Source organism: Mauremys mutica, chromosome 15, assembly GCF_020497125.1.
Source record: "Mauremys mutica isolate MM-2020 ecotype Southern chromosome 15, ASM2049712v1, whole genome shotgun sequence".
In the NCBI taxonomy this organism is placed as follows: domain Eukaryota; kingdom Metazoa; phylum Chordata; order Testudines; family Geoemydidae; genus Mauremys; species Mauremys mutica.
In genome coordinates this window covers 31,791,901-31,804,901 of record NC_059086.1, presented here as the reverse complement: position 1 = coordinate 31,804,901, position 13,001 = coordinate 31,791,901, and the positions used below count along the sequence as shown (strand labels likewise).

General features: G+C 55.8%; 1 protein-coding gene across 1 annotated transcript in view; it reads left to right on the top strand.

The window, feature by feature from the left end:
• The window catches only part of LOC123350444 (netrin-1-like), a 34,595-nt gene that overhangs the window by 15,771 nt on the left and 5,823 nt on the right, over window positions 1-13,001 (top strand). The window contains exons 2-4 of the mRNA XM_044989052.1: window positions 9,895-10,862; window positions 11,224-11,412; window positions 11,560-11,709. Coding sequence (XP_044844987.1) covers window positions 9,926-10,862; window positions 11,224-11,412; window positions 11,560-11,709 — 1,276 coding nt within the window. The 5' untranslated portion in view covers window positions 9,895-9,925. The remainder of the gene's footprint in view (window positions 1-9,894; window positions 10,863-11,223; window positions 11,413-11,559; window positions 11,710-13,001) is intronic.

Genomic DNA, 13,001 nt, shown 5'->3' with positions numbered 1-13,001 from the left:
ATCAGCTCTGGCCATGGTCAGGGCCGGGACAATGGGCTCGACTCGCCTTGGGTCCGATCCTGTTTCTCGGATTGCCCTGGTGGGGATCGGGTCCCATTGACTCCAATGGAGCTACGGCTGATTGACGCCAGCTGGGAATCTCGCCCAGTAGTAGCCGGCTGCTGATCTGGCAGGTCACGGGGTCGGGCCCCTCGTCCCCACATGCCTCCCGGCGGCAGAGCTGACAGCGCTGGCGAGGCGCGTGCGGATCGGAGACATTAGCAGCAGAGACAGGACGCTGAGCAGCCGATCTCACTGCGGAGCAGCGAGGGGGACTCCAGAGTTTGCTGTAGGTGTCTGTCTGTTTCCTCCGAGGATTATCTCTTTGTCTGCCCCCCAGGAGGGGCAGAGGGGAATCCGTCCGTTACGTGGCTGTGTGAGTGCAGGGTCTAGGAGGCCTGGCCGAGATGAGGGCAGCCTGGATCCCCGGGCGCTGGCTCTGAGCCACGCGGGGAAAGTTTCAGGATAGGCAGGTGCTTGTCTCAGGTGGGTGGGTTTCCTCTTGGTTTGAAAGAAAGAGCCCTCCAAAAAAGTTTGGGGGGGGGGTTGTTTTGCTTTTGCTTGGGTGGTGGTTTTGGTGTGCTGGGTGGTTGTTGTGTGTAGGTTTCTGTGTGTAGGTTTGTGTGGGGGTGTGTTTTTGCTTGGCTGTAGGTTTTTTTGGGGGGGGGAGGAGGGTGTTGGTTTTAACTGTCTGCTTGGTTTTTTTGTGACGAGTGTCTGTCCTGTGTAGGTTTGTGTGTGCTGTATTGTGTGGTGTGTTTTGTGTGTACTTTTTCGGGGGGGGTATGTGTGTGTGTTGCTTTTTTGCTGTCTAGTTGCTTGGGGAGGGTTGTCATGTGTAGGTTTGCGAGGGGCCATATGGTTCTTTTTGCTTGTGTGTCATTTTTGGTGGGTGGGTATGTATGTGTCTTGTTTTGCTGTGTGGTTATTTTGGGACATGGGTGGGTGGGTGCGGTGAGTATAGTTTTGGGTGGAGGGATTGCTCTGTGTGGGTGGTTTTTGGAGGTGTGTGGTTGGGTTGGGGGGTGGGTGGTTGTTATTTGTGGCGTGGTTGCGTAGGGTGATGAGTTGTTGGTGTGTTGTGTTGTGTTTGGTACGGGTGGGTTTGGTGAGTGTGTTGCTGTTGGTTTGTGTGAATTTGGGGGCGGGATTGTTCTTTGCTGTGCGTTTGTGTTTGGTACGTGGCTGTGTGTGTGTGTTGGCTCGGGGGTTGTGTGGTGGTTCTCACTGCGCGTAGGCTTGGCATCTGAATTCGGTGGGCGTGTGATGTGTGTGAGTGTGACTTCGGGGGGGGTGTACATGTGTGATTGTGTACCCAGACCCGTGTGCTTGGCACATCTGTGCGTTGACAGTTTGCCAAGCAGCATTAGTGCCTTTTGGTGTCCTTGGTTTTTGCATCTGTGCGTGTGTGTTGATTTGCATCCTTGCGGAGTTGTGAGATGCCACAACCTCACCTGGGCCCGTCCTTTTCTTCCACCCCTCGGGAAAGACACTCTGGACTGGAAAGATTTATTGAGCTGCTAATCGAACGAGGGCAGCTCCCCTGTGCGGTTCGTTAGTGCAGAGACAACACCCTGCTGGTCATTTATGGAAACTGGGGGGGAAGGGAGGGCTTGGAGGAAATCCCACAGAAGAGCAAAAACCCCATGAATTCCTGATCCGGAGCCCTCAACTGCCATGTTCCCTGTCCCATTCCGGCACGCTGGAATCAGAGAGCCAGACAAAAATACAGAAGGGTTTCAGGGTATCGTTTACAGACCAGTATAAACAAGTCACTGTCTGTAGGAAATGTTAGTTTGTCCTGACTTCGCTAGGGCTTCTTCTGTCACCTGTTGTAAAACTAGGCAAATCTCTGGATGAGTTGATGTACCCCCTGGCAGATCTTTCCGTGCCCCCAGGGGTACATCCCTGCTGCAGATCCCCCAGCCAGCTGTATAACCCAGACATTTCCACACTCATTCCTCATTCTATGATTTTACGAAACCCCCAGGCATTCAGTCTGATTTGTCTTTATCGAATACTAACCGGGTATTGGCCCAGTACACACTCCTCCTGTCAGACAATTGATTCAGCGTCACCCACTTACCCCGTGTCTCTCTCCCCCACGTTGCAATCTGTAACTCCGTTATTAAGGGTTTTTTAGGCACCCCCTGAACAGCGTTTAAAGATTTGTAAGTAACGGAGAGCAAGGTGAGATGTTTCCAGTGGTCAGTGGTTGCTTCTCTGCACAACGGATCGCTAAGATGAATAGCGTTTAAAAGTTAGTTATGAGTAAAGATCAGGGCTAACGGAATAATAATAATAATCGCCCACATGATTACAAATCCTAATCGGTTGTAGATATTAGTTATTAACAAACAGCAACGCTAGGTTTTAATAATGAGTCACGATTGTTGCTCTACATAAATGGTTGCAAAGGGGAATAGAGTTTAAAGATTAGTTAGTCATAAAGATCAGGAATCAATTTGATAAAGACTTAATAATTACACACATGATTTACAAATCGGAATAGATTATAAATATTAGTAATTAACAGAGAGCAAGGATTGGTGCTCATGATTAATAATGGCTGCCACACGTGAACAATTGCTGACATCATGAACATCTTTTCAGTATCCCCACGAAAGAGCAATGGTCGGTTTTAATAGTAATATTTGCCGTTGGTTATACACAAACGATTGCTGACGAGCAGAGCTTTTAAACGTTCATAATAAAGAGCAATTATAGGGTCTAATAATAAATAATTGCTACCCATTACACACTAATTGCTACTCTCATTAATAGAGTTTGGATAGTAGGTAGGTTTTAATAAGTGTCTCGACTTTGGTTGTACACAATTATTAATCATATGAATTGCTTTTAAATATTTCTAATAAAAGGGCGTGGTGAGTGAACGCCAGGTTTTAATAACAATTGATAATTACTGTCCGTTAGACATCGATTATATGTATATATTATATTATACACTAATAACTGTCAGGAATAGGTGTAATATTTAATAATCGCTACTGAATATGACATTGTTAATCATGTCAATTTTATGGTGTTAATATGAATTTCCATTAATTTTTGTTTTCGTCATTCATAACACATTAGTGATAATTAGTGCAGATCTATTAACAATGATTAATAGCACCAATTTATTGACATTTGGTAACTGTAATTGATTATTTGTTATTTGCTGTTATTCCATTTATTAATTAATATTATTATAGTTAATTGTAGACAATCAGTCATTGTCTTCAATTATTTGTTAATATTTGTTATTAATCAAATATTGATTATATATAGCTCATTTCCCATGTGCTATTCATTATTTGTTAATATTTAATAATAGGACTAATATAACTACTTGTAACTTATAATAATTATTATTATATAATTATTTGCCAGTAATTGTGATAGGTTCTTTATTATTAATAATAATAATTGATTATTAATAATCAATGTTTATTAGCTGTTATTAATTGCAAATTATTTGTTATCTAGTAATTGTCATGAAATGTTCATTAGTAATTATAGATTATTGCTAGTATTATTGATTGCTAATTATTAGACATTAGTTGTCATTATTTATTAGTAAGTATTGTCATTAACTATTAGCAATTGTCTATTGCTAGTTAATTGTAAGTAATTATTAATGATTGCTAATTATTTGATAACATGTATTGTCACATTCATTAGCAATTATGAATTATTACCAGTAATTATATCTGATTGCTTAATTATTTGTTAGCGGTTAGTTGTAATTATTAAGTAGAAAATATTAATTGCCACTAATTAAATATTTGGCAATTGTCTATTGCTAATTAAGTGTTAGTAAATCTTACTGATTGCTAGTTATTGGTGATTAATTTTTTTAGCAATTAGTACCATTAACTAAATATTAATTTTCAATTATAAATGATTATAAGTATTAATTAGCCATGTTAGTATATATTAATCATTCCTAATAATCTGATTATGGATGGCCATGTGTTATCAACACTGATGCATAATTAGTAATAAATATGTGCTGGCTAGTAATATCACTTATGCTTTTAGCCACTAACAATTTATGCTAATCATCAATTCATTATTAATAATCATTAATGATTAGAGAGCCATTATTACCCACAGCCCTGTAGCCCCCAGGACTAAGGAACAACCTCCCCCCCCCAGCAGCCCCCCCAAAAACCTAATGCCTACAGCTCCTCCCCACCCCAATCTCCCCCGGCCCAGTGTAAACTGCTCCCAACTGGCGGCCTCCTGCACTTCTCCACTGGCCTCCGCGTCTTTCCCTCCTTCCATCGCTTTATTCGTTCCTCTTTTCTTCATTTCCTTCTGTCTTCATGTCTTTTGTCAGTCTTTCCTCGGCTCTTTCCTCATCCATCCATCCATCCTTCCTGGTGTCTCCTTCACTCCTCCTTCTCCCGTCAGTTCCCATTGGTTCATCCTCTAGTTAATTCCTTCCTTCCGTTCCTTCCTTCCTTTCTTTGTTTCTTCCCCTCCTCTGGTCATTCTTTCCTATATGTTTCCTTCATCCTTTTCTTCACTCCTCTGTCATGCTTTCGGGTGCAGTTCCTTTCTTTCATCCATTGGCTCTGTCCTTTATTTCTTTCCTTCATTCCGGCGTTTATTCTTTCAGTCACACTTTCCTTCATCCAATATTTCTTTCTTTCTTTCTTTCTTTTCTCCCCTCTGAACCTGAAATCAAATACAGGCCAAAAACGGCAAGAGTTCCAGGACGCTCCAGCAAAGAGGGAGCTGAGAGACCTGTTAAACCCTTCGCTTAGCTCATCCCTCACCCGCTGGGTGCCTCTGTTAGCCACCTGTCACAGCCCATCTGATGCCTGGGTCTGCTCTCGTGATGGTGTCTGGGCAGCGTCCAATGTGACGGGGACTCGATCTCAGTAACTCTGGGTCTGGGCAGCGCCCGGCCCGACGGGCCCCGATCTCGGCGACTCTGTGTCTGGGCAGCGCCCGGCCCGACGGGGCCCCGGTCTCGGTGACTCTGTGTCTGGGCAGCGCCCGGCCCGACGGGGCCCTGATCTCAGTAACTCTGGGTCTGGGCAGCGCCCGGCCCGACGGGGCCCCGATCTCGGTGACTGTGTCTGGGCAGCGCCCGGCCCGACGGGGCCCCGGTCTCGGTGACTCCGTGTCTGGGCAGCGCCCGGCCCGACGGGGCCCTGATCTCGGTGACTCTGTGTCTGGGCAGCGCCCGGCCCGACGGGGCCCCGATCTCGGCGACTCCGTGTCTGGGCAGCGCCCGGCCCGACGGGCCCCGATCTCGGCGACTCCGGGTCTGGGCAGCGCCCGGCCCGACGGGCCCCGATCTCGGCAACTCCGGGTCTGGGCAGCACCCGGCCCGACGGGGCCCCGATCTCGGCGACTCCGGGTCTGGGCAGCGCCCGGCCCGACGGGCCCCGATCTCGGCGACTCTGGGTCTGGGCAGCGCCCGGCCCGACGGGGCCCCGATCTCGGCGACTCCGTGTCTGGGCAGCGCCCGGCCCGACGGGGCCCTGATCTCGGTGACTCTGTGTATGGGCAGCGCCCGGCCCGACGGGGCCCCGATCTCGGCGACTCCGTGTCTGGGCAGCACATAATAATAATGATCAGTGTGAGGCCAGCATGTCCCAAACTGAGAAACGATTGGATGATGTTTGCGTTCAGGGTGGTCACTGGGATTTTGTGGGGAAGGTTCAGGGACATGAGGGTGAGTTTAGGGGGAAGGTTCGGGGGGAGGCTGGCAGCGAGTTTTGGTGGGCCAGGGGAGATAGGGTGCTTAGAAAGGGTCCCACCCAGCCGCCTCTGCCCTCCCATGCTCCCGCGCCATGTCCCATTATTACTGTAGGTCCTACCCAATGATAGTATCCACTCCCTGGCAGCCCAGGCACTCCCGGACCTGGTCTGGCTGCGGCCTCAGATCCAGGCTCAGTAACTCCCAACCCGGAGAGGCCGGGGGCTGGCGCTCGGGGTGGGACGGGCCCCAGGAGTGGGAAGACAGAGACCTCTCAGCCCTGCAGGAATGTTAACAATTAGCGCTGACCTCAGCAATTAGCAATCGGGGAAATCAGAGCTGGGCACAGACCCTCGGCTCCCAGAATGTTTGCCCCCCCTGGGGAGCTTCTCACTAACTCCCACTGCCCTCCCAGTGCAAGGGGATAGACCCCAGGTGTCCTGACCCCCAGCCACTCCCCTGCTCTAACCACTAGCCCCCACTGCCCTCCCAGTGCAAGGGGATAGACCCCCAGGTGTCCTGACCCCCAGCCACCCCCCTGCTTTACCCACTAGCCCCCACTGCCCTCCCAGTGCTGGGGCTAGAACCCAGGAGTCTTGGCTGTGAACCAACACCTCCCTCTCCAGACCTGGGGGAAGGTGTGGCCAGGAGGTTTTTCCCACACTCCACCGGGGTGATAAATAGCTGGAGGCAGCAGCAGGATGGGCCCCAGTGTAAAATCCCAGCTGCCATGAATCAAACAGAAGATCCTGCCGGACATGAAAGGGGCTGTGCTGGGGGGCGGGGGAGCTGGGCCCAGCACTGGAGGATGCTGGCAGCAGTGAGATCTTGAGAGAGAGAGCGGATGGGACAGGAGGATGTGCAGAGCACTGCTGCGGGGAAGCTCACAGCACTGGAGTCCCTGGCTGGGGCACTGCTGCGGGGAAGCTCGCAGCACTGGAGTCCCTGGCTGGGGCACTGCTGCGGGGAGCTCACAGCACTGGAGTCCCTGGCTGGGGCACTGCTGCGGGGAGCTCACAGCACTGGAGTCCCTGGCTGGGGCACTGCTGCGGGGAAGCTCGCAGCTCGGAGAAGCGCACTCTCAGCAGGGAGCGGTTCCCCACACTTTGTATATTTCCCTACCCTGGAGGGGTGGGGGCTGAGTTGGGGGGCAGGGGGCCCAGATGGGGGCGAAGGTGTTTACTTAACATGGAGCGCAGGAACGCAGCGAAAATCAAGAATTCGCGACGACCTAATCCCAGACTTAGCACCCCTGAGTCATCGATCAGTGTCCAAGAGACACAGGGAGGCAGAGACAGGTGTCTGGCCGGGCTAAGGCAGAATAAGAGAATTTCCTTCTGGTCACAATCAGGCATCCATCGCGCCGGGCGCTGCCCAGACCCAGAGTCACCGAGATCGGGGACCCGTCGGGCCGGGCGCTGCCCAGACCCAGAGTCACCGAGATCGGGGCCCCGTCGGGCCGGGCACCGTCCAGACCCAGAGTCACCGAGATCGAGGCCCTGTCGGGCTGGGCGCTGCCCAGACACAGAGTCACTGAGATCGGGGCCCCGTCGGGCCGGGCGCTGCCCAGACACAGAGTCACTGAGATCGGGGCCCCGTCGGGCCGGGCGCTGCCCAGACACAGAATCGCCGAGATCGAGGCCCCGTCGGGCCGGGCGCTGCCCAGACACAGAATCGCCGAGATCGGGGCCCGTCGGGCCGGGCGCTGCCCAGACACAGTCGCCGAGATCGGGGCCCCGTCGGGCCGGGCGCTGCCCAGACACAGTCACCGAGATCGGGGCCCCGTCGGGCCGGGCGCTGCCCAGACACAGAGTCACTGAGATCGGGGCCCCGTCGGGCCGGGCGCTGCCCAGACACAGAGTCACTGAGATCGGGGCCCCGTCGGGCCGGGCGCTGCCCAGACCCAGAGTCACTGAGATCGGGGCCCCGTCGGGCCGGGCGCTGCCCAGACACAGAGTCACTGAGATCGGGGCCCTGTCGGGCCGGGCGCTGCCCAGACACAGAGTCGCCGAGATCGGGGCCGCACTCAGGGCTTTACAGACGCACACAGAGAATCCAAGTGGGAAACAGGCCCCAGGAGCCCTCACTATTTTATCTCTGCAAATTTGTGGCTGCATCAGAACCAGTTCTCTGTGTGGGGTGAAAGGCCCCTGCCCCATTCCCCATCCCTGGGCCACCTGGGCCCCTGCCCTGGGGCCACATTGCCGCTGGTGCCCCCTAGAGGGGAAAGGCCCCATGTCCCAGCCCGGGTCCCCTGAGCCAGCCATCCCCACTGGAGATGGTTTGGGGCTCTCCGTGCAGTGGATGGGGGGGGGGGGGGTGTCCTTTACCCCTCCAGGCCGCCTGAATCCTGCATTGACTCCAGCTGCCAGCGGACCCTCTCTCAGATCCACCCCTTCCCCATCGGCCCTGCCAGGGAAAGGAGAAGGGGGCTTGGGTGGGTTGGAGGGGGAGCGGGAATCAGGACAGAAACAAGCTGATGAGCCCTTAATAACCGTGAGAGTCTGGATTTAAAGGGCCTCTTCTCACAGCAGTCACGCACCCGGATTAGCGCCGAGCTGGGGCTGCCGGGCTGGGGGGCTGTTAACCTTTTCCAGGCTGGCCGCAGCCAGGCCCGGGGCAGGTTGGAGCAAGCCTGGGGCGTGAGATGCCTAGATCCTAGGGGGACCGGCCGCCGGTCAGTTCCACCCGGTCCCTTACCCCTCTGGGACGCCTGGAGATTGGCCTGCGATCAAAGCGACCTCCTGGGCCAGGGGCTGAAAACGGGCGTGTCCCAGAGCGGCAAAGGCTGGTTCAGGTGAGCCAGCCCCAAATTCCAGCGTCCCCGGGCGGGCGAAAGGACCGGTCGGGGGAGGACCAGCAGAGAGGGGTGGGCAGGATTAGCCCGGCTGAGAGGGCTGGGGGGCTGGATCCCAGCTCAAGGAGGATGTAGGGAGGTTGGGATCAGCTGGGCTCCACATGGCACAGAGACGGGCTGGGGGTCTGTTCCCGGCGAGCTAGATCTAGGGTGGCTATTAAGAGGGGGCTGGCAGGGGCCGGAACAGGCGGGACGAAGCCTCATTGGGGTGGGCTCGAACACCACGGGTCTGGTTCAGCGCAGGTGGGGCCGGACTGGCCGCGCACCCGCCCTTGCAATGAGCCCGGCTGTGTGAGCTCTGCCCGGTAGGAAGGAGCCTTTCGCCCCAACCCACTGAATTCCCAGCCAAGCTGAGCCGGGAGAGAAATTCATCCCTGCCCTGCTCACCCCAAATCTGCTGAGCATTTAGAGCCTATGTGTGACACCTCGGTCAGGAAGCTAGAAAGAGAATTCTCCGAGCACCAGTCCAAGCCGGACTCTGAGAGAGGAGTGGGGGCTAGTGGTTAGCGATGGGGGCCCTGGGAGCAAGACTCTTGGGTTCTCTCCCCAGCTCTGGGAGGGCAGTGGGTCTAGTGGTTATAGGGGGTGGGGGAGTTGGGAGTCAGGACTCCTGGGTTCTATCCCTGGCTCTGGGAGGGGAGTGGGGTCTAGTGGTCAGAGCGGTGTGGGGGGATTGGCAGCCAGGACTCCTGGGTTCTATCCCCAGCTCTGGGAGAGGAGTGGGGTCTAGTGGTTAGAGCTGGGGGGGGGGATAGGCTGGGAGCCAGGACTCCTGGGTTTGGGAGGCTGCATGGTGGTGTATGCAACACACTGACTATGTATGTTCTGTAGCCCTTTTGTGTCTGGTTTAGCTCGAGGGTAACACCCTACTACAGCTGACTGGAGCTGGCAAATGGAGCTACTCCACTAGGTCATTGAGCATAAGCGCTGGCTTTGGCACCCCAGGAGCAGCGTTCTGCCCAGGGTGGGGAAGGTGTTAGTTGGAGCAAGTGGGTCAGAGATGGTCCCTTGGGTCCCTCCCACTTCAGCGCAGAACACGTGGGGCACGACAGCGAAGGAGATCCAGCCGCTGAGTGGTTTAGCCTGTGGAACTCACCACCACTGGATATGGCTGGGGCAGAGTCCTGCCGAGCGACGGCTGTTTCTGTGACCCACCGCAGTCAGGGGAAGGAATGAGAAGCCACCTGCTTTCTGGCAAGCGGGCGGGCCTGGGGCTGGCCACTGCAGGCTGTCGCCTGCCTGGCCTTCCCCTCACCCTCTCCTCTTTCTGTCTCTCCAGGTGATGCCAGCCCGGCACTGACCACCTGGCCATGCCTGGCCTCTGGGGGGGCCTGGGGGTGCTGCTCTCGCTCCAGCTGGCCCTGCTGGGCCTGGCCTCCGACCCCTGCTACGATGCCGCCCGGCGGCCCCGCTACTGCCTCCCGGAGCCGGCCGACCTGGCTGCCGGGCGCCCCGTCCAGGCCTCCGCCACCTGCGGCCGCCCCCCGCAGCGCCTGTGCGCCTTCCGCCACCCGGGCGACGCCTCGTCCCGCCGGTGCCGCCTCTGCGACGGGGCCGACCCTGCCGCCGCCCACCCCGCCGCCTACCTGACCGACGCGGGCGGCGAGGCCACCTGCTGGCAGTCGGGGCCGGTGGCCAACGCCAGCCTGACCCTGGCCCTGGGGGGCCGCTTCGAGCTGCTCTACGTGGCCCTCCGCTTCTGCTCCCCCCGCCCCCACTCCCTGGCCCTCTACAAATCCACCGACCACGGCCACTCCTGGACGCCTTTCCAGTTCTTCTCCGCCCGCTGCCACCAGGCCTACGGGCTGCCCCCGGCCTCGGCCGTCAGCAAGGCCTCGGACCATGAAGCCATCTGCACCGCCGCCCAGACGGACCCCACGCCGCTGGTGGGGGGGCTGGTGGCTTTCATGCCCCTGGCCAGCCGCCCCTTGGCCCGAGCCTTCGAGTACAGCCCCGTGCTCCAGGACTGGGTGACGGCCACCGACCTGCGGGTGGCCTTGGACCGCAGGCACCGGGGGCTGGGGCTGCGGGGCCGGGAAGCCTCCTACGGGGTGTCGGAGCTGCAGGTCGGGGGCCGGTGCCGGTGCAATGGGCACGCTGCCCGGTGTGGGGCCGCCGGGCCCGGCGGCGCCCCCCAGTGCCAGTGCCGCCACAACACGGCCGGCCCCGAGTGCGAGACCTGCAGGGCCTTCTATTGCGACCGGCCCTGGCAGCGCGCCACGCCCAGCGATGCCCACGAGTGCGTGGGTGAGTGACGGGGTGCCTGGCTGCTAAGGGGAGCACCCGGGCAGCCCCAGGGTGCTCCCCTCAGGCTGGGATAGCGGGTGGGAGGGGGGTGGGCACTGCAGGTCAGGATTGGGGGGCACTGGCAGAGTTGGGGCGGGAGGGTGGAGAGCCCAGGGCTGGGCTGGCAGGAGGCTGCGGGTCGGGATTGAGGGGCCCAGGGCTGGGAGAACCGTGCGCGGGGGGGGGAGGCTGCGGGTCGGGATTGAGGGGCACCGGCACCTGCGTAAAGGATGGGCTGGGTTTGCCGGTGTTTGAGGCGCCCCCTGCTGGGCATCACTGGAACGACGACTCCCCCACCGCCACCCCAACTCTATCTCCGCAGCCTGCGAATGCAACCGCCACTCGCACCGGTGCCGCTTTAACATGGAGCTGTACAAGCTGTCGGGGCGCAAGAGCGGGGGCGTCTGCCTGAACTGCCGGCACCACACGGCCGGGCGGCACTGCCACTACTGCCAGCCGGGTTTCAAACGTGACCTGGCTCGGCCCATCACCAGCCGCAGGGGCTGCAAGGGTGAGCAACACAGGGCACTGCTGCAGGGAAGCTCACAACTTTGGCATCCCCGTCTGGGCACTGCTGTGGGGAAGCTCGCAGCACCTCCCCACCCCTTGTGAGGCCTTCTGCTGGGATAGACATTAACCCTGCTTGTTTCCTTCCCAGCCTGCCAGTGCCACCCCACTGGAGCTGTCGGCACCATGTGCAACCAGACCACGGGGCAGTGCCAGTGCAAGATGGGTGTCAGCGGGCTCACCTGCAACCGCTGCGCCCAGGGCTTTCAGCAGAGCCGCACGGCCCACATCCCCTGCATCCGTAAGTCTGCCCCTTATACATACTGGCTGGGTATAATCCCCTAGACAGAGCTCATGTAGGCTGCTCAATATGGTAACCAGGCTGGGCCCATACATTCTGCTCAATATGGTAACCAGGAAAGGCCCATATATTCTGCTCAGTACGGTAGCCAAACTGGGCCCATATATTCTGCTCTATACAGTAACCAGGAAAGGCCCATGTATTCTGCTCAATATGGTAACCAGGAAGGGCCATTTATATTCTGTTCAATATGGTAACCAGTCAAGCCTTTTATACTCCCTTTAGTAGGGTGACCAGACTATCTTGATATTAGGGGCTTTGTCGTACATAGGCAACTGAAACTCACCCACCCCCCAAAAAGTGCCTCTATTTGTCACATTTGCTATCTGGTCACCCTCGTTAGGTGCAGTAAACAAATTGGGACCTGTATTCTGTTCACTAGAGTAACCAGGAGAGGCTGTATATTCTGTTCAATATGGTAATTAGACAGAGCCCATATATTCTGTTCAATATGGTAACTAAATTGGGCCCATATATTCCATTCAGTTTGGTAATTGGGTTGGGCCCATATATACTGCTCAATACGGTAGCCAGGCTGGGCCTATGTAGTCTATTGAATATGGTAACTGCAGAGCTTTCATTTTCTGTTGAATACTGTAAAGAGGTGGGGTCCCTATACTCTGTTCAATAAGATAACCACTTGTAACATATTAATCCACCAATCAGATCCTGCCCAGAAAGCCCCGCCTCCTGGGAGTTTTTCAGGGGGAGGGGGATAAAATAGATGCTAATTCAGGAAGTGAGCTCATATCTCTGGATCTGACCTCTGGTTAGGGCACTTCAGGAAGTCCCGCCTGTAGGGGAGGAGCTCATTCGAGAAGTGACCTCATAGCTCTCCAGAGGTGTGGTATGTGGTGTAATGCACTCCAGGAAGGCCCACCTCTAACTGGGCCTGGGGGGGCGGGCATTGTTAATTCAGGAAGTGACATCATGGAACTGGCACTGTCGCCTGGCATGTGGCACTCCAGGATGTCCCACCTCCGGTGGTGGAAGGGGAGAGAGAGACATTGTCATTCAGAAAGTGACATCATAACTCTAGAAGTGAGTCATCCATCCAGGAAGTGCAAACACTAATTCAAGAAGTGACATCGTAGCTCATGACTTCAACCTGTCCTGGCAAATGGGCAAGGATCACGCGTGGAACATGCTTAGTGGCAGCCTGAGTGCATGAGTGAACCTTGCTCTCTACACGCATGAGATGATGAGGGGGTGGCAGGATCACGCTTATTGAC